General features: G+C 59.5%; 6 protein-coding genes and 3 non-coding genes across 9 annotated transcripts; 1 reads left to right on the plus strand and 8 right to left on the minus strand.

Moving 5' to 3' along the window:
• Positions 1-9: 9 nt before the first annotated feature.
• A1Q1_08038 (uncharacterized protein) lies at positions 10-762 on the minus strand (the record flags this gene model as incomplete). Its single annotated transcript, XM_014326224.1, has 1 exon — positions 10-762. One exon carries the CDS (start codon positions 760-762, stop codon positions 10-12), a length of 753 nt encoding a protein of 250 aa, XP_014181699.1.
• A 660-nt stretch (positions 763-1422) lies between these two features.
• A1Q1_08039 (uncharacterized protein) lies at positions 1423-2449 on the minus strand (the record flags this gene model as incomplete). The annotated part of the gene is made up of 2 exons (XM_014326225.1): positions 1423-1782; positions 1838-2449. 2 exons carry the CDS (start codon positions 2447-2449, stop codon positions 1423-1425), a joined length of 972 nt encoding a protein of 323 aa, XP_014181700.1.
• A 931-nt stretch (positions 2450-3380) lies between these two features.
• Positions 3381-3458, plus strand: A1Q1_t209. Its single transcript has one exon. It is a non-coding gene; the product is annotated as a tRNA-Gly (tRNA).
• A 580-nt stretch (positions 3459-4038) lies between these two features.
• On the minus strand, positions 4039-4124 carry A1Q1_t227. The gene has a single exon. It is a non-coding gene; the product is annotated as a tRNA-Val (tRNA).
• Positions 4125-4611: 487 nt separating this feature from the next.
• On the minus strand, positions 4612-4696 carry A1Q1_t226. The gene has a single exon. It is a non-coding gene; the product is annotated as a tRNA-Val (tRNA).
• A 2253-nt stretch (positions 4697-6949) lies between these two features.
• On the minus strand, positions 6950-7213 carry A1Q1_08040 (uncharacterized protein; the record flags this gene model as incomplete). Its single annotated transcript, XM_014326226.1, has 1 exon — positions 6950-7213. The coding sequence occupies one exon, from the start codon at positions 7211-7213 to the stop codon at positions 6950-6952; it is 264 nt and encodes an 87-aa protein (XP_014181701.1).
• A 204-nt stretch (positions 7214-7417) lies between these two features.
• On the minus strand, positions 7418-7912 carry A1Q1_08041 (uncharacterized protein; the record flags this gene model as incomplete). The annotated part of the gene is made up of 1 exon (XM_014326227.1): positions 7418-7912. The coding sequence occupies one exon, from the start codon at positions 7910-7912 to the stop codon at positions 7418-7420; it is 495 nt and encodes a 164-aa protein (XP_014181702.1).
• Positions 7913-14031: 6119 nt separating this feature from the next.
• On the minus strand, positions 14032-16050 carry A1Q1_08042 (uncharacterized protein; the record flags this gene model as incomplete). The annotated part of the gene is made up of 1 exon (XM_014326228.1): positions 14032-16050. The coding sequence occupies one exon, from the start codon at positions 16048-16050 to the stop codon at positions 14032-14034; it is 2019 nt and encodes a 672-aa protein (XP_014181703.1).
• A 36-nt stretch (positions 16051-16086) lies between these two features.
• A1Q1_08043 (uncharacterized protein) lies at positions 16087-19546 on the minus strand (the record flags this gene model as incomplete). The annotated part of the gene is made up of 4 exons (XM_014326229.1): positions 16087-16272; positions 16319-17377; positions 17429-19165; positions 19400-19546. The coding sequence occupies 4 exons, from the start codon at positions 19544-19546 to the stop codon at positions 16087-16089; spliced, it is 3129 nt and encodes a 1042-aa protein (XP_014181704.1).
• Between the last annotated feature and the right edge of the window lie 722 nt (positions 19547-20268).

Raw genomic sequence — 20268 nt, forward strand, 5'->3', positions numbered from 1 at the left:
CCAGAGCTCTTACGGACAGAGAGGTCGAGAGAGGTGCCCGTCGTTTATCTCGATTTCAAACTGCTCATCTCCAACCTGAGCTCGATACTCTGCCTCGCTCATAAACACGGGGGCTCGCACCTCTCTGGTCACGAACAGGTAGCCCAGGCGCTGTTTGATTCTGTCAGACGTCCATCCCGCCACTGCTTGATTGGTGGCCACTCCCTTGTCCCCACTTTCGTCCAACATCACAAAGGTGGTAGGCGCGCGAGAGGTGCAGCCCAGCACGCCAAGATCGATGATCAGGCCGGGATCGAATAGAGGAGTGCCTGAAGTGTTCGAGGGACGATGTCTTGGGTGAACGACAACTGTTAGGCGCTTGAGTTTGAGTTGTGTCGAAGGGTTGAGTCCCAGAGACTCCCTGCCACCGTGCCGGACATGGACGACCAACTTATCGCAACCTTGGACTGTGCGCAAGCCGTACTGGGTGTAGTAGGCCACAGAGTCCCCAGGAGCGAGGTCCTCAGCGAACAAGACAAGACACTCGGGCTTCCACGTTGCTGTACTCCAAAGGTTGCATTGTTTGTGAAGGCGGTAGGTGACGTTTGGGCCAGCATGTGCGAGGACTCGAACAATATCTGTTTTGAACGTCGGCACGTGCAGGTCGATGACTTTCGTCGCGGAGACGAATTTGGGAGGCGCGGGGTCACACTTGCGATACAGTGTCGTCTTGAAGACAGCAATATCGCCGCCTCCTCCTTCCAGGGCGTAGGTCGTCGGCATGGGGAACTGAGTCTCTGCGTGGGTTTGCGTCAAGCGTAGATGATACAGACGTGCGTCGACGCGGCGCTTCCAATCCTTTCATACTCGAAGGAGCGGGAGGCAGTCGAGAGGCGCAAGGTCGAAGATTAAGTCAACGATGTGCGGGAAGAACGATGCGTCGATGGTAGTCGGCATGGTGCAGTGCCGTTCGACTGGAGTGCACAAGCTGGGCTGGCCGATGAGGAAGTGGGTGGTGTCAACATGACTTTGAGTGGTGGCGACATGGAGAGGTGGAGGTCTGTGCGCCACCGAGTCTAGACGAAAACCCGAAACATCTTGCCCCAACGGCTCCGTTCTGGCCATCTATTTGGCTTCTGCCTGACATATGCTAAGGTACAAAGCCCCATGTTCGTCAAACCATGCATGTGAGGACGCTAGGTCAATGGTTTCCACGGTCCATCTGTGCTAGATTTAACTTGCAATACAACGGTAGCGAAGGCGTGCTGTTTCAAAGATGTGCAGCAGGTGAAGTCATATGGAGAGGGCTATTAGGTCTGAATGCCGGTCCGTACGTTGCACTGCGCACTTATGGCTATCACTTCACTACAGCTATACATTAAAAGAGCATCTACAACGAGGAATAGGAAAAGGAACAGCTAGAAGACAACTCCAGAAACAGGTCTACTCGCGGAACTTGACAAGCGTGTTGTGAGGGCGGTCGATGAATCCACTATTTATATGAATCTGATACGTCTCGTTACCGACCTCGTGTTTGTACTCGTCGAGGCTGAAGAAACGAGGCAGAGGCGAACTTTCCGGAAGGCCCAGGTTCGAACGCCGAAGCGTCAACACCTCCCTTATGCTCACTCCGAGGTCAAACTCCTTGTACTCCGCAATGCGCGGGTGGGGCTCGGACTCCACTGAGATCACAGTCACGGGGATACGGTTGACGAACCCCGCCCAGAGCAGATCCCAGAATACGCCCAGCTGATCGCGGATGACGGCCTCGACGATGTGGAAGTGCCTCTCGATCCCGACAGACTTGTGGAACGACGCTAAGGCGCTCAGCGAACCAGGTGGCAAAGTTGTCGGACACCGGCCAGGGGTGCAACACGAGGACGAGGTGCTTGACGTTCAAGTCGAACATGTCGTCGCGCCTGCCCGGGGCACGAATATGAACAACGAGCGTGTCTACACCCCTAACCTCGTCAATGCCATAGGCCAAGTAGCCTGCAACGGAGACTGGCTTATCCTCTCCAAGCAGCACAACAGTTGCGTTGCTGAAGTTCAGGTGGCGCAAGTCGGTGTGCAGCTTGAAGCGGAACGCGGCATCGGGGCACGCACGCACAAGCGCAGGCATCATCGAGGGCCACTTGGCAGCAATCGAGATATCGAGAACACGCGCAGAGCGGAAGTAGCTTGCGGCCAGGACTGTTGCCGTCTCAGCCGTGAAGGTTATCTGCCCAACGACGCCGCGGCTCGAGCTCACTTCATAGCGATTCAAAGGACCGCCATCCTCGCGGCGGAGCTTGGAGACCACGAGGTGGTATGCCAAGTGCGAGTCGATGAAAGCGCGAAACCCCTTGTTGACACGCATAGCTTGGAGTGAGGCATTGGATGCGTATTCGATGATTGTATCGATGATTTGAGGAAACATGTTGCAGTCGAGGACCCGAGCACGACAGGCAATGATCTTGGCGTCGCCCATGGTGAGGATGCACGACGACAAGTGGAGAGGGTCAGTGGCGGTGGTGAGGTAAAGAAGAAGACATACAGTTACGGGGCTATATGCACGAGTGAAGTAGTTTCTGTGTGTTCGAAGCTTCGATGCTCGCGCTGTCCATCATCGTGCATCATCGGGGAGCAACTGGCGCGGCACAATAGACGATTCGCCACACCTTGTGTGGAGTTGCTGCACCAGTGCGGGTGGGTTCGCTCACATCTGCTCTTTCAGTACCCAAAGTTCATCACTGGCAGTCAGTTCGCTTGCGTTCATGTATACGCTGTTGAACTGCAGGTACCGGGCCATCAGGGTGCAGCCATGCGCGCTCGCCGACTCGCGGGAGCTGGAATTTCGCAAGGTTTTTGGATAATTTCGCGAATTATCCAATTGGTGGCCGACTGCCATCGGGGATGGAAATTACAAACGCAACGGCCGGTGTTGGAGGGGAAAAGTACTCATTGGACAACAGCAGTTAACAATCCTCTAGAGTCTTGTGGGGCGTGTAGTTCTCTCGTGGTTCCCCGACGTGGCTGCCTTGCTCGACAGTCACAATCTCAAACTAAAGCGAGAGCTTCACAGGGCGTGATCGGCTGCAAAGCAGGGTGCATCAGTGATCAAGAATAGAAGGAGCTGCGAAGTCTCTCTCCAGCTCCCTGCAGCCAGATGAATTGGGGGAATACGACGCAGTCTCCTCCTAACAACGTCTTCAAACACTGAGCCACGCCCTAGCTTGAATGTATATTGTAAGTCTTTAAGGCCGTTTTTTGGGGTTCAAGGAGACTCCTGACACTCTCTAACAGCCCTCTGCAGCTTAGGGGAACCAGAAAAACGCTTCAGGGGCTTTATCAAGCGAGAAACAAGGGGTGGGTAGACTTGGCCACCGCGGACGCCCTTCTTTCAACCGAGTACGGCCACAACATCTATGGTGAAATGGTATCATGCATCGTTGCCACGCGAATTCGATGCGGTGGGGGTTCGATTCCCCCTGGATGTACTCTTTTGCATGCTTCTACGCCTTCAGAAGGTGTGGAAGGGTTGCCTTTGGACGGAGGAAGGGTGGTGGTATGTGGTTGGTGGGTGGTGGAGGGAGGCGTTGTGACCCTTACCCCTCGTGTCCGCTTTACGTCCGCGACCTCCACTTCTGTTATATTTGGGTGGCAGTGTGGTGTGGATAAAGTGAGTGGGCCGTGGAGGGCCCGGGCTTTGCTCTGCATGACGAAGGAGGTTCATGCTGGTCGGTGAAGTCGAAGTAGGGTGCCGGACTACCCTCCCATTCCATCGAAGAGTGGCAGACCTTCTTGTCCTCCCTCCTGCCGTCGTTGTCGTCTTCATACGCAGTGCGATTGTCGTCCATGCGAGCGTCCCAGTTCCGCATTCTGCGCCAATAAGCACGAAGGCAGCCGTCGCGGGAGCTGAAGTACCCAAACCTACAAAGTCGGGCGCAACACGCAACTGACCCTCCGGCCCCCCGCCCGCAAATCATAGCTTCTTCCTCCTCACACAATCTCCCCACCCTCCTCCAACCCTTCGGACACCGGTGCGCGCATGCACAGGCCGCTAGAGAACCAAAAACATGACCTCTGGCGGGGTCGAACCGCCGACCTTATGCGTGACAAGGCAGATGTTAAGCATACGCTCTAACCAACTGAGCTAAGTGGCCGAAGGGATGGTGGGGTCAGCAGGCCGTGGGCCACGCCGGCGGCGCCGCGGGTGCGAGCGCGTTTCTTCTTCGTGCAGGGCCTACAAACAGCAGGGCGAGATGAGGATGCGCACTATCGACGCGAGAGACTGAGATACAGGAAGGACTTGAAGGGATGGTTGGGTGTCCGCGGGAGCTAGGCATGTTAGAGCTCGAGGGTGGCAAGTGGGTTCCTGCCACCCACTGCAGCTGTACGAGCTTCAACTGAGGAATAATCTGCGAGTGGCTCGTCAAAGTAGGATGACGGCAGGAGGGCTGCAGCCAGGACCTGTATGAGCAGGGCATCCCCTTGCGAGACCAGCGCCAGCCTTCCACACCCCTCGTGGGCCAAACCTCCCCCTTTATCATCACCTTCCCTCGTCCTCTGCTTCCTAGATCTCCTCAGTACTCCCCCCAAGTCCTTTCAGACTCGCAGAAGCCCGTACGCAGCAGCAGACAGCCAAAAGAATGACCTCTGGCGGGGTCGAACCGCCGACCTTATGCGTACCACTCGCGTGTTAAGCATACGCTCTAACCAACTGAGCTAAGTGGCCAGGATGCTGCTAATGTCAGCGGCATCGGCGGCGCGCCTCGGCGCCGCTGTCGCCAGTGCGAGGTAGCTCAATGCATGCTGTCACTTACCTTCGCGATGATCTCGAGGTCATGTTCTCCCCGTGGCAACTCTGGGTGCCCGTCGTGAGTGCGGAGTGGAGCCGGTTCGGCATATCAGAGCAGTGCTGAGGTAGAGAATCCAGGCTATTAGGGACACGAAGTCATACACTTTGCTAGAGTCCGACGTTCAGGATTCCTGACTCGCATGCTCGTCCGTCTACTTTCGCGCTGTCGCCAGAATGTCGTCAATTGTCTTCACAAGACTGTACGATACAAGCCAGAGCGGTAACCGGACGCGCGAGACTTGGGAGGTGCCACCCCCTCAACGACGGGAGAGCGGAACCAGAGCCCTTTCCACCGTGGGATACATTGAATCTGCAAACGTCGTCCTCCGACTTCGATTCGTGCGGCTTAGCCTTTCAATCGTGGGAGAGTTGCAATCCTGCCCTTTCAATCGTGGGAGAGTTACACCCACGCACACCCGCGCCCTTTCAACCGTGGGAAACATTGAATCTGCAAACGTCGTCCTCCGAACGCGACTCGTGCGGTTCAGCCTTTCAACCGTGGGAGAGTTGTACCTGCACCCTTTCAATCGTGGGAGAGTTGTACCTGCAGCCTTTCAACCGTGGGAAACGCAACCTGGAACTTGAACAGGTCGAGTTGACTGAGCTACTTGTAGCAAGCGGTTGATCGTCTCGACGAGGGGGCTGAAGACGAGCCCAATGCATGAAGAGCCGCACATCACATTGCATGCTGCCTCTACCGCTGCATGCATCGCGCATCTCGTGTGCCAGTACCCGGTCACGTCGTTGCCGGTCCTCTCGAGTCGGCAGACCGGCAGAACCATCGCCGATCACCTGTCCAGTGACATTTGGGTTGACCCGTCTCTGGTCGAATCGCCCATCGCTCAAGTCGCCGGCTGCGCATCGCATCATGCACGAGCGCACGGGTGCATGGGCGCGTGGGTGTGGGCCTCCTTTCTCGCTCCCCCACCTCCCCTGTGTCCTGGAGCCACAGTTGATCGGCCCTGACAACACCTGACGCCTCGCAGTGACCCTTTGCACCCCCTCGTCCCTCATCGCGGCGACCTTCGCAGTCATGACGCACGCGTTCGCGACCGGGCCCGACGCTGCGCCAAGCACTGCCCCCGGCTTCGCACCAGCCTCTTGCGTAGGTCTCGCACTCGCGCAGCTCACTGCTCACAGCCACTTGCCTTGGCTTCGGCCGGGCTGCAGTGACGCTGTATCTTATCAGATTGGGGTAACGCCCAGGCGCCGGGGGTGGTGAGCCGAAACTCCTTCTCACGACCAGTCAGTGCAATTACAGTGCTGCAAGATAGTCTTTCTCGGGGCATACCGCCGATTTTGCATGTATAACTAGCTACAAGTGGGCCTTTTTTGGTCTATCTATACTGTGTTTGGTCTATGGAATAATAGTCACTGCAGCGGCTCCCGCTGGGGGAGGGGCTGTCCAACCCTGGCGATGTTGGATAAACGTCGACTTATGCAGGCGTGTTCGGGGACCATGTTCGTGCGACTGGATCACAGTTGCTTGATCGGGCGAAGCGCGATAAAGAAACTCTTCGTCCCTCGCCGCCTTCATCCACTGACCTACTCGGCTGGCCGTCCCTGGAGGCGTGGGCCCTCCGGGCGCTCACCGTGTCTTCTGTCACGACGGAGATCGCTGAAGACGTCGAGCTAGCTCGAAGCGCTGTAAGCTCTCAACCCCGCTCACGCGCTCACGGCTCAAGCCTCGAAGGCGAGCGGGTGTGCTGCGGAGACTGGAGGTCGGCTATGGTAACAGCGGTCCTGCTTGGCTCGAGGTCTCATTGACTCGGCCGATGGCAAAAGCCACAGGTGGTGCGACACCACAAGGAGCTCACGCGCTGCCAAGAGACAAGCGCAGTGGAGCGGGTAGGTGAACGAAGGGGTGAAGGAGCGAGAAGCAGCCTTGCCGCACTCCGTGCCTCTCTGAACAACAAAAGGAGGATCTTCTTAGGTCACACTTACAGAGGATCCGAAAAAAGAGAACAGGCCTGATGAGCATCGAGGATGCTACCAAGTCGAGGATGGTAAAAAACACAATCAGCTCTGGCGAGCGTCGATTAAGTCGGGTTGGAGTAGTGATATTGTTTTGATGTTTCTTCTGATGTCCCTCATACACTTCGTTCTTCTCTCAATGTCGAGATCGTCCGTCTAAAGCTCGACCATCGTCGCCTCCCAGGCCCACTCCTCGCCAGTCACAGGCGCAACACCGACAGCACCACCACCGGGAACGACAGGGGCGACGCCCTCGGGCCTAGAGCTCTCGAGCGTCTCCAGAAGGTCGTTCATCTCCTCGTCCCATTGAGTCGCCTGAGTGCCCTCAGGGAACCAGCCGTCCTGCGCCTGTTGAGTGCCATTTTGAACCTGGCCTGAGGTGCCCTGGTTCGAGATGGGCGCGGAGATGCCGAGGCCCATCCCCGAAGTCGAGCCAGTTGCACGATCACCTTGGCCACCACGTCCAACCGCTGCCTGTTCGCTGGCAAGTCCCAGTTGATTCCTGTCAAAGAGCCCGTCGCCCGCTGCAGGGCCTGGCCGCGCCTCTTGGAAGAGACTGCCGGCGAGGTCGCCATCACTGCTGGATGGCGAGCGACAGGGTTTGAAAGGTCAATGAAGGACGAGTCAGACGAAGAAGGGGTAGGAAGGACATTGTGGTGGGCCGGGAGGCGAGAGGGTGGCGTCCATGCCGGGGGCAGGCGACGAGATGGGAGTGCCGACCAAACCATTGGGCGCGACGGGGGCGGGCTGGCCAGCCAGCTGGTTGTAAGACGAGAAGAAGGTGGCGGCCTGCTTGACAATGTTCTCAAGCATGCCCACGCGCCAGCGGAGGTGAGCGTTCTCGGCGCGAACGTCCTGCTCGTGACCGGGGAGGGGGGCGGACTGGGCAGCAAGGTCGGGCGTCGGGAACTCGGGCATGGCGGGAGGGGCGGTGGGGTCGATGGAAGGCTTGATGTCCTCGAGGACGTGGGCCGGGGGCGGTGCAACGGTAGCGAGGTTCACGCCACCGCCAGCGGTGACGATCTCGGGCGGAATGCCCAGGTCCGATGCGAGCGAATGGATAAAGTGAGTGGGCCGTGGAGGGCCCGGGCTTTGCTCTGCATGACGAAGGAGGTTCATGCTGGTCGGTGAAGTCGAAGTAGGGTGCCGGACTACCCTCCCATTCCATCGAAGAGTGGCAGACCTTCTTGTCCTCCCTCCTGCCGTCGTTGTCGTCTTCATACGCAGTGCGATTGTCGTCCATGCGAGCGTCCCAGTTCCGCATTCTGCGCCAATAAGCACGAAGGCAGCCGTCGCGGGAGCTGAAGTACCCAAACCTACAAAGTCGGGCGCAACACGCAACTGACCCTCCGGCCCCCCGCCCGCAAATCATAGCTTCTTCCTCCTCACACAATCTCCCCACCCTCCTCCAACCCTTCGGACACCGGTGCGCGCATGCACAGGCCGCTAGAGAACCAAAAACATGACCTCTGGCGGGGTCGAACCGCCGACCTTATGCGGGCACGGGGGCCAAGGGGGCCGGGGGGGGGGGGGGAGTGCGTGCGACGTGCGGGCTGTGGGAGAGATCGGGGAGCGTCTGAGCGCGGAGTCCAGGGCGGTGGACCCTGAGCGGCAGGGAGGCAGTGTCACAGCTGGGCCAGAGCGAAAATCGAGTCCCCTTGGCCCCTTTTTCCCATCTTGCGCACCCTGCGGCTCGTGAACGGTTCCAAGCAAGCCCAAGCCAGTTAACTGATCGCTCAACGCAGACCGGGCGACAAGCCCCGCCCGCGACTACTGCCCGCAGGCCATTGGCCTTTGCTCGCTCTGTTGCGCATGCCATGGGAGACATGGGCAGCCCGATGGCCTGCGGGTGAGGCCTTCCCTTCCTCTTCGCCTCGCATGGCGATTCAGACGCCCACTACTCTGTTGCACACCTCGCCGGTCGCTCGCCGGTCGCGCGCCGGTCTCGCCGGCCAGTCACCATCCTTTGTTCCAGACACGGGCCCGGGCAACAGCCTGCATTCTAAAGCACGAGCAGAGTGCCATGCCGCGATGCGATTGGATCTCAGCTGGCGATTGCATTCAGTGGTACCCATGGGCACCGTCCGATTACAACGTGCGATTAGGGGGCAAAGGGGGGCGCCCATCCGCTCATCTCATTGTGCGTGGGCGTAAGGCGCAGGCTTAGCCGCGTATCATGGGCTGATTCATGTCTGAGACGCACCTGCTCTCCCACTCGGCACACATCAATGCATTGCAGTGCCCGGGTCCCCCACTTGCGACTGACTGCTAGACTCTTCTGTGCCATACCGCCCATCCTAGGCCATCCTGCTGCCATTCCGCACGATGCGCCTGATTTGCGCTCCTTTTGCGCCAACTGTGCCAGATAGCGCCAGATTACAACGCGCTAAGCACAAAACCCACCGCCTGCGCGCCTGCCGCGCCACGCCCGCCCACGCGCTAATCTCCTTAGTGTGATCTCTTCCCTCCTAGCCTCCTAGCCCAACTGGACCGTGCTATAGGCGAAAAGGAAGGTACGCGCCACATTGGCTGGCAGGAAAAAGGAGCAGACAATCAGACAGTTGCAGCCGGAGCGCGCGGAGGGCGCAGGGGGGCGCGGAGGCCGGGGCGGAGGGCGCAGCGGCTTGCCGGTATGCGACGGAACGTAAGGACGTTCGACGTACGGAACGAGCGCACAGTCCGCGAGAATGGGCACGCCTCACGAGCGCCTGCGGGCCTTGAGACTGCGCGATGCGCGCGCGATCAAGCGCGATCATGCACGATCATGCACGATAAGCCGCGCCCACTGCGCATCCGGCGTGCATCCGGCGTGCAAGGCGTGCGTTGATTGCGGGGGTATGCCCCGGCGTTCCTTAGTTTTTTTGTCCCTCTTGAATTGGAACAGGCTTCTCTTTCAGTCTCACGCAGCAACGAGCGAGTTGAAGCAAGCTACGCCAGCTTCGCCCCTCTTCCCCCGCTATCACGCTGCAGCATGCATCTGCGCACCTGGCTTCGGTCTGCGCTCCGGTCCGCGTACCTGCGTGCGCCTCGAGTAGTGAACTTGACAGGAAACAGCGGGCACAGCTGGACATTCCCGCCAGTATCGGTACGCAGGTGAGCAAGGGTCGCTCTTCCCCGGTATCGCCCCGGCTTGTTCCATGTTTCGCGATGTCGCGATGTGCGCGCCGTTGCGGTCGCGGGGCGCGGTGCATGCGGCGCGGAGGGCGCAGCAGCCAGTAAGGGCGTCAGGGGCTGTCATTGTCCCACGCAACCTTATTGCGACAGAGCCAGGACAGTGCCAGGACACCGGGCAGCTCGGACCTTGCACATCGAAGGTCACTGCCAAGGTCAGGCATGCGGCGCATGGTGAGGCAAGTAAGAGCAGCACGCGGGAACAATCTAGAAGCCCTTCGGGCCCTGGTTGGTCCAGTCCGCCGAGCGCGCTCAGGATGGGTGTACCAGGATGTACGCGTGCGATTGCGATCGCGACGCTGGGCAGGGCTGCAATGTGACTGGCTGGAATGAAAAATCCCACAACCCGCAAACCCGGCAGCCCGCTGTGCCCGCTGCGCCAAGCGTGCAAGCGCGCCGTTTGAGCGCTGCTTGAACGCTCCTTGGCCGACCGACGCTCGCCCACGCACGGGGGTCATACTGGTCACACTGTTCAGGCATCGCGGCATCGCCTGCTCGCTGAATGATCGTCGCATCCCGACCCTGGCCGTTCGCCCTTCCGGCCCCTTCCCATGCCGTCCCACTTGTCCCGAGTTACCTGCAGCCATACATCGGCGACCGCGCCGTGACGTATTCAGTAGCCCCTACATGCGAGCGAGCAAGAGAGCGAGATGCGAAGCGCGAAGAAGCGCAGAAGCGAAGAAGCGATGCGAACGTGAGAGATCTACTGCAGAGCGGTATGTCCCGCTGCAGCCCTCTCTGGGCAGTGTAAGAGATAGGGGGAAGCTGTCCCAATTCGCCCCGTTTCATGCACCAAGATAGCGAGGAGGCTGTGCTGTGCGTGATCAGGTGGACGCTTGTGCCAGAAAAAGACTGCACCGCAGCTCATGGGATCTTGCTGTGGTATTCTCGTCAAGCGAGCCTGTTTGCACTGGTGTGCGCGGAGTGGTCGACATTAACCGCGCACATCGCACAGCGCCCAGAATGCCCAACAAACCCTGTTCACAGTGGAAACAGCTTGGAGCCTGAAGAGAACTACGTAAGTACGTAAGTTTCGGAACCTAAGCTGCAAACCAACGCAGAGCGCAGCGCGCAGTGGACACTCGCCTCGCAACAGCCTACGAGCCAGTGCAGACGGCAGAACCGCAGCCAGCACCCAGGGCCAGGAGGGCGAAAGTTCCGGCTGAAATGGAAGGGTGACGTAACGGTCCGAGATGCCTCTTGACTGGACGATGAGGTTTGGGTTGCCTTCTCGCACGCAGCTCGCATGGCAACAAGAGTCACGTCTACTTGGGAGGCGGGGAGAGTCAGTCAATACTTGCTCGCTTGAGCTATTCAGATAGTTGAAATAGATCGCGAGCCTCGCGAGCATGTTGGTTTCGAATTGCGTTCTGATGAGAAGTTGCAATGAGCTTACTGGCATGTGAGGACTGCGGTTCGGGCATGAACAGAGGCAGACTGGGTTTCGGGTTTGATGTTTCGATGCCCGCTTGCTTTCTCACGACCAACAGTTGCTGCGAGCGAGTGTTAGTCAGATGCACACGAGGTGATAACGCGTTTCAGCGCTCCAAGTGTAAGAGACCAAGGTTGTTGGCTGGCGGGGTGGACTCGTGCCGCTGCACAACACCCGACTTCGACCTCCTCGAGGTCACAGAAGCCAGAAAGCAGCCAGAGATGCCGAGACATTAGGAACCGCAGAACACTCCAGAAGGGCCAAAAGGCGTTCCAGCCTTGCTTCTTTGAGCATCTGGGATCTGGATCCATGTGACGATCGTGAGGACTGGTTCCAGTATCCAAGCTGCGGAAAGCGGGCAGCAAAGCTGGCCAGAAGCGGAAAGCGTCCATCGCTGCCCGCCACCGTCTCTGCCCGCTGTTGCTTCAGAGTGGCATGCGGATGTGTTGTTTCAACCCGCCAGCGAGCGACGAGCGATGCGAGCAACGAGTGGCCGCGAGAACATTCCAATGCTCACCGCTGCCAGACCCATGCTGCTCTGCGTGCTCTGCGTGCTGCGGCTCCAGGACCAGTAGTCTCGAGGATCTGACAAGGGAACAGATGGAGTCGCAGAAATGCCTCGCTGGGCCGTCATAATGCCTCACCTGTGTCATGTCTTAGCCACAACTACAGAAGTCCCATATTCCCACCGGCTGTAGAGAGCATCACACCGTGATGGCCGTGATGGCTGAAGACAGCGATCTGACGTTTTTGAACGGGGTATGCGAACTGGGCGCTGGACGGGCGCGGGGCTGGGCGTGGGGCGAGCCCCGATCGCACCTACTCTCCTGCGATCCTGCTAGCCTCTCAAGTCTCACAAGTCTCGCATGCTTGCAAGTCTGGATGATCGTCCAGTGGTGCTCGGCGCGCTCGGTACCCTCGGTCCGTCTACGTCGAGGGAGTCAACTGGCACAGTGGCGTGCGGGGGTGGGGGTGGGGGCGCCCAGAGCCCAGAGGTAGACACTATCCGTCACGGATCATGCCTAATCTCTTTTCTAGTTGGTAGAGCCGTGACCTGCACGACCTGCGATCATGCGATCTGTGCGGAGGTCTGACTTCCGTCCTGACCCACTTTGCATACCGTGTATCGCGCGCTCTCAGAATGTTTGCTGTCTGATTGCACGCGGCTCGAGAGTTGCAGTTCAGGCGCAACGGATAGCCCACCTCTGCCAGCTCTGCCTTTCGCCTAGGTCAATCAGAAGCCCAGGTGCCCAGGTGTGCTTGTGCTCAGGTGTGTTCGTGCTCAGACCGTCAATCAACTCAGGCATACATGTAGGGATCGATAGGTAGATGTCAATTGAATCGCGCAAGGACGCCCTCCACAGACGTGAGGGACGTGCGCGGCGATACGCCGCGTCGCGTACGCCAGCAGTGGGTCTTGTCTTTCGCCGGAACGTCTGAACGTCTGAACGTCTGAACGTCTGCTATTCTTGTCCCATCGCATGCACATCCTTTGCAATAATGCTCGCCCAAACTGGGATCGCAGGATCGCAGGGTCCGTGCTTCCGTAGAGGAAGGAGGCAAAGAGGCACGGAGGCAAGGAGGCAAGGAGGCAGGCGGACCGGCTACCCCGCTCCCCCGCCCTACCCCGCATCCTGTTGCCGGCACCGGCTGTGCCGGGTCCGAAGGACGAAGTCTAGCCGGGATCTGCGATCTGCTTCCTAGCCTTTCTTCGCCTCTGCTGGCTCTGCCATGGCCCTCTAGCTCTAGCTCTAGCTCTGCATACTCATGCTCTGCAGCATGCAGAATGCAGCTACAAGCTGCCTGGAGCCGAATAAACCGGATCTCAGCGTGGGGCAGTGGGCACTCTGCCGGCTCTGCCGGGTCTGCCGGCTCTGAACGGATGATCAAACTGGCCTCCTTCCTCCACTTTGCGCTATCCTCTTCCCCCTTGGGCTATGCGCTAGAAACGACACTACGCACCCCATGTCGTGCTCCTCGTCTTGAGCCGTGGGCCGTGGACAGGAGGTCGAGCTAATCTTAGTCTAACTGCAGCCAAACTGCAGCCAAACTGAGTCACGGCCCAGCTATTGCGCCGCATTCATCTTCTTGCCCCCCTCTGGAGTGTTCTCTGACTCCTGGGCCGGGCTTGGCACACTGTTGGCATGTTGGTTTGTTGCCTCTACGAGGGTGCTGAAGGTGTTGAAGGCGGGGTAGTCACCCATAGCCCATGCTCAGCTAAGCACAAGCACAGGCCTACTGATGAACATTCATTGAGGCTCTGGGCAGACGGGCCAAGCGAGCCAAGCACGATCGCGTACACCGATCAGGCTGGGCTGGCTCGGCTCGTGCTGCGCCTCGCGTTACGCTTTGACTAACTGATGACTGACCGGGCGTAACATGCGCAGCACAGACTATTTGACTCGAAGTGGAAGACTGGTCTCGACTCTTTCAGGCTCACAACTCACTGCAATGGAGTACGTCTGCATGTCTGCCTCATCGTCGCCAGTACATCAACTCGCGGCGCTCGTTGGTGCACCTCGCCTTCGCCCTCGCTTCGCTCGTGCTCGTGCTCGGGCTCACTGTCACTACTGTCACATGCATGCTCTACATCGCCGTATCGGCTGAATGAAATGGTATCTATTGCTGTAGGAAATCAAAGCGGCAGCCCGTCCGGTCCAAGGGCAATCTTGACCTTCTTGCTGCGGCCCTTTGGCTTTGCGCCCTCGCTCTTCTTTGCGCGGCCCTTCTTCGGCTGCGGCGTCCGCGCGCCCGACCCAGATGGTGTCTGATCGTCGTCGTCGTCGTCCTGCTGCTGGTTCTTGTTCGCCGCCGTGAAGAAGTCGTCGCCCTCGTCGTCGCCGATATCGAGGCCGTCGCCGAACGCTGACTTCTTCGTCTGCCCGAACGCGGGCGCGACATAGCCGTGCGCCTCGGCCTGCTTGCGCTTCGCCATCGACTCGGCAACATCCTCGTCGTCCATGAACAGGCTTGCAATCTCGGTCGGCTTGGCGACGTCGTTGACGCTCTTGGCTCCGACGACAATGTCCTGCACGTCCTTCTTTGCACGAGCAAGCTTGACAATGCGTTCCTCTATCGTGCCGCGAGCAATCAGGCGGTACACCGTGACCTGCTTCGTCTGACCGACACGGTGCGCACGGTCCATCGCCTGCGCGTCGTTGGACGGGTTCCAGTCGTGGTCGTAGAAGATGACCGTGTCGGCAGCCGTCAGGTTGATACCGAGACCACCGGCTCGCGTACTGAGACAGAACACGAAGATGTCTGGATTCGTCTGCCACGACGTGACCATGTCACGACGGTCACCGATCGCCGAGGAACCGTCAAGGCGCAGGTACTTGTATTGGCGGTAGATGAGGTACTCCTCGATGAGGTCCATCATCTTGGTCATCTGGAAGTACAGCAGCACACGGTGGCCGCCAGCCTTGAGTTCGCGGAGCAGGTCGTCGAGACGCGCGAGCTTGGCCGAGTCGACGATGAGACGCTGCGGCGGTGGAATCGCGATGCTGGAGCGCGGCACCTGGTTTTCGGCAGACGCCTCGAGCAGACCGGTGGGCGAGATGCCAGGTGCCAGGCGAACGAGCTGCTTTGCCGCATCCGGATCGTCGCGCTCGCTGGGCGCAGAGCCGTACAGCGCGGAATGAACGAGGGGGTCGTTCTCGAGGCGCTCCTGCGTGTTGACGTATGATCGGCTGGACGCTATCGGGCGGATCGGCGGCGCAATGGCGCTCTCCTGAGCGAAGCGGGCAGAACGCCTCGACATGTAAGACTGGTTCCAGAACTGGCGTGTGATGTCGCGCAGAGGAGGAAGGTCTGTGCCCTCGGGTGCGGCGTTAGGCACACGCGGCTCGATCGGTGTGAACTTCTTGGACGAAGAAGCAGCAAAGTCGTGGTCAGCCTCGTATGATCCGTTGATCGCATTGTCGCGCTTGTCCTCCGACTTGTCAAGCAACTGCACGAGCGGGTGCGACTTGGCACGGCGGTTGGCTTCTCCGGGAGACAGGTCCATCACCTTGAGGAAGGCGAACGGCGACTGCTCCTCCTTGAGCGAGCTGTTGATCCACTCGGTGCTCCAAATGTTCATGAGGTTGTTCATGACGTAAGTGTCTGAGCCGGCGAGACTCTCCTCGCTCGGGCGCTTCAGCACGCCTCCGTCCTCCCAGAGGATCCTGGGAACCGTCACCTCGATGGCGTTTTTCGCCGAGTTGGGGCAGTACAGGTTGTCACCCTGTCGCGCAAGGTTGCCGCTCTGGCTGAACGATCCAAACAGGAACGGCGACTGCACATCGGCACGCTCGAACAGGTCGGGGTGGTTGCAGACCTTTCGGAACTGCATGACGAGGTTCATGAGGTTCTTGGTCGCGGTCGAGTCGTTGGTATCCGCCTTCATGAGGTCGGCGATCGAGATGCGGGATCGGAGGCGCTTGTAGATGTCGCGCTGGCGTTGACTGAGGTCGACGAGAACATCAATCTCAATCTTGTCGCCAAGCTCCTTCTGCACATGCTTCTTGACACGACGGAGCATGAACGGCTTCAGGATCGTGTGCAGACGCTTCAGCTGCTCGGGCTTGAGCTGGCCGTTGCCGCTTCCGGCATTCTCAATATCCTTGGAGAACCACTCGCTGAACTCCTCGTGCGAGTCGAATAGGGAAGGCATGATAAAGTGGAGTAGAGCCCACAGTTCTGATGTCAGCTAAGAGAAACCGCAGGCGAGCTTACCGTGCATCGAGTTCTGGATGGGAGTACCAGTCAGGAGAAGACGGTTACGGCAGTTGAACGACAGGAGCGACTTCCAACGCGCCGAGGAAGAGCTCTTGATGGCCTGCGCCTCGTCGAGAATCATGTACTGCCAGCGCATCATCTGGAAATACTTTTCGTCCTGAACAGCCTGTTTGTTAGTTGGAGGGACGTGCAATACAACTCACAAGTTGGTAACTGGTCACGAGGATGTGGAACGGCGAGTCCTCGGTGAAGGTCTGGTTCTTGCGGTTCCAGATACGACGCAGCGTCTCACGGTCCTTAGGCGAACCCCAGTACGGGAGTGCCTTGAGGTGGGGAACGAAGCGCGTCAGCTCCTGCTGCCAGTTGTGCAGCGTCGAGGAAGGCGCAATGACGAGGAAGGGACCCCAGAGGTTGTGGACCTCGGCGAGGTACGCTAGGAGCGAGATCGACTGGATCGTCTTTCCGAGACCCATCTCGTCGGCGAGGATTCCGTTGATGCCCTGCTCGTACAAGTTTCCGAGCCAGGTGAGACCCTTGAGCTGGTACTCCTTGAGCTGCGCCATGAGACGCTTGGGCTGAGTGATGGTGACCTGGTTCTCGCCAAGGTTCGGGTTCTGGAAGTCGAGCTCGTCGGCGTCCATGGGCTCGTCGGCCTTCTTGTCGAACTCGCGCGCCTTGTCGCGTGATGCCTGCATGGTAGCGAGCGCGCCCCTGGCGGCGTGGCGACGGAGGTTCTCCTCGTCGTCATCGTCAAAGTCGAGCTCCTTCTCCTCGCCGGCAGCGAGGTCCTCGAGGTTGCCAGAGACACCGTTGGGTGCATCCGGGATGGGCGTCGACTGACCACCGTCCATCTCCTCGGCCTCGTTCGTCTTGATCTTCTTGCCAATGAAGTGCGAGTACAGCTCAGTTTGCGTGAGCAGGAAGTTGAGCTTACGGGCCTGACGCTTGGATTCACGCGCCTCTTCCTCGGCCTTGGCCTTCTCCAGCGCCTCCTTCTCGGCACGCTTGCGAGCGGCGACCTCGTCCTTCTCGTTTTTGCGCCAGTAGACCATCATCTCGCGCATGACACGCTTGGCCTTGGCGTTCGCGTCCTTGTTGGACTTGGCCGAACGGTGGGACGGGCGAAGGTTACGAGAGTTGAGCAGGTTGCGCTGGCACGCCTGGGCGGTACGGGCAGCGTCCTGCTTGATCGCATTGTCGTAAGCCTGGTTGACACGGTAGACACGGGGCACATCGCGGATAATGGACGACCAGACCTGGCGCTGGATCTCCTCGACGAGCGAAAGACGGACCTAGGCCTCACGCTCGGACACGCCGCGAGGGTCGTACGTGTTGGGCTGGTGACGGGGAGGTGGCGGTGGGGGTGGGGGAACGCTCTCGGCTTCCTCGCGAGCAGCCTCCTCCTCCTTGGCCTTGATTTTCTTCTCCTTGGGAGGTCGAGTCCAGCGACCCTTGCCAACTCCAGGCTCCTTGGCTTTCCCAGAGCGCTTCTTGGGAGGTGGCGGTGGTGGCACGTCGCCATTCGCATCATCGTCGGCCTTGATCTCGTCAATCTCCGAGTTGATAATGTCGTCGACAGTGACGTCGGCAGCGAGGCTCTTCTTCTTCTTCGACTGGCGGCGCTTCTTCGGAGGAGCCTCGGAGCCGTCGTCCAGAAGAGCGGCAATGTCGGCATCGGCTTCTCCGTTCAGCGTCGACTCGTCGCCCTCGCTCTCGCCGTTCTCGCCGCGGGCGGCCTTCTCCGCAAGACGCCTCATGCGCTTCCAGCCCTTGGCGGGACCTGGCTTCTTGCGCATTGTGCCGTCCTTCCTACGTGCGGCAGGGCCGTTCTTCTTGAGCCACATCTCGTCCTGGACCTGCTTGACGTCGTCCTCAGTCAAGCCCTTCATGTCGTTTGCCTCGATCTTGGCGATGACCTCGGCGCGGGTAAGACCTGAAGGCCAGACGAGGGCGTTAGGGTCAATGTCCGGGATCACATCGTCGTCGCCGTCGTGCACAGAGGAGGCAGGCATAGGGCTGCTCGCGGCAACCATGTCGCCCTCGGCGAGGCCGAGAAGCTCGTCGTCGATCGCGGCCGAGGACACCTTGGGCTTGCGCTTGTACTTCTTCTTGGGAAGCTCCTGGCCGGCAGCAAGTGCGGCTTCCTTTGCCTGGCGCTGCGCAATGCGAGTGGGGTGATCGGCAGGCCAGCCCTTGCGCTTGGTCGGAACCTTGACAGTGACATTTTTGCCGTCGCCTAGGTCAGGTGTCCAGTAGAGGATCTCGTTGGCCTCGTGCTCGCGTCGTTGCTGAAACGTGCGTAGGTGCTCTTGCCACACATCCTGGTTCTCCTCCAGACTGTCGTCATGGCGAAGCACCTTCCTTCCCGCGGTAGACGGCATTGTTTCAGCTGCTGTGGGTGCGGACGCGGGTTCTGGCGAGCGGCGACGATCAGAGACAGGGCTCGATACAGCCGGGGGAAGAGGCGACTCCTCCCGCTCGTGCTCGAGGTCGCGGTCATGGCCACCACCGTTGCGCCACCCGGACGGCTGGTATGGCTGGAACGCGGGGGGTGCATGGGGAGGGGAAGGCGAGCGGTATGACGCGTACGACGATGGACCCGGCCCACCGCCAGAGCGGCGACCCGATGAGCGACCGGATGATCGCAGGCGCCTCGACTCGTACGGATCGGCCGCGGTGCTGTACTCGTGCGTGGTGTCGTAGGACGGGGCACGATCGTAACGACTAGTCTCTGGGCTGTCGTAGGACATGTCCGCCCTGCTGTGGTCGCCGCGGTGGAGGTAGGAGCGGCCTACATCGCGGGGCACACCGTAATAATCAGAGGAAGACTGAAGCGAGCGGTTCGAACGCGACATGTACCCGGGCTCGTAGCGCGAGCTGGATGGGTAGTCGTTGTAGCGAGATGATGAACGTGTCGGCGGTGAAAGGGCTGGTTGACGCGAACTGCGAGAGGAGACAGGGGGAGGTGAAGCAGACGCAGGCGGGGGAGGAGAATTCACAAGAGCCGACAACGACATGCGAGAGGAAACCGACGGACGTGGCGGGGATGGCTGAGTCAATGTTAGTTACAGGCTCTGGCGCATTGCGTGTGTCAAAGGACAACGAAGGAACACGAGTGGGACACGAGAGGCGAAGGGGGGTGGGCCTCCGCGGGAAAAGATTGTGCTTGCACCATGTTGTGTGCGGCACATCCGAATCCCATCTTCGCGCCCCTCGCCCATAGTAGCCCATGGTCCAACCAACACCACGCTCCCGGGCACACCCAGTGTGGTCTAGGTACTTACCGCCCTGTCCAAGTCCATGCCTCCGTTTGTAATCACTGGGCTCCTGCTGTTTGAGTGATGCCTTGTACGATGCGCGCGACTGGCCCTGGGCTCGTCGATGAGGTCGAGGTCCCGGTCGCCTTCGCGGTCATAATCGTACTCGGCCATGATGGCGTTGATGGCTGCTCGGTGCTGCCAGCCGGAATCGAGGTTGTCGCTGTTGCTTTGGTTGTTGCTTTGGACCGAAGTGTGGGGTGGTGGAGTGTGTTCTGGCGACAGCCCCGCCTAGTGGCCTGGTGGAAGCGAGAACCCAAAGCAGGCAGGCAGAAAGCAGTCTGCGTGCGTCGGTCCTGTGGGTCCAGTGGATATTCCGAGGGCTTGCTGGGCTTGCTGGGCTGCTTGGGTGATGGGGATCGTTTATTGGACGGGGTGTTACACGGTCAATGTAGGCAGGGGGAAGGATGGATGGGTGTTGTGAGGAGGATTTTCTTGATGCTTTTGTGGTGCGTTGGCGTTGTTGGGATGGGATGATGAGAAAGAATGAGGTGCGCGGGGATTTGGGAAAGAGAAGGGGGGAGTTGAGGGGGAGCCCGGAGCCAGGTGGCCAGGCGTGCAGGCGTGCCCTTAGCCAAGAGTGGTACTGAGTCTTAAATGGATGATGGGTTTTGGGTGGGGACGCGGAGCGCGGAGCGTGAGGCGTGAGCTGAGCGCGGTGCACCTCCACCGGCCGGGTGACTGTCAGTTATCTATGATGAGGATGACGGCGAGCGCGGGCACTGTGATGGCCTCGGCAAGGGTGTCTGATGCTATGCATGGGGAGAATCCTGGTGGTGCTTCAAGTTTCTTTTGGCTGCAAGAGAAGGAGCATTTTCGTGCCGTGCCGGGGGGGG

Source organism: Trichosporon asahii, assembly GCF_000293215.1.
Source record: "Trichosporon asahii var. asahii CBS 2479 unplaced genomic scaffold scaffold00018, whole genome shotgun sequence".
In the NCBI taxonomy this organism is placed as follows: Eukaryota; Fungi; Basidiomycota; class Tremellomycetes; order Trichosporonales; family Trichosporonaceae; genus Trichosporon; species Trichosporon asahii.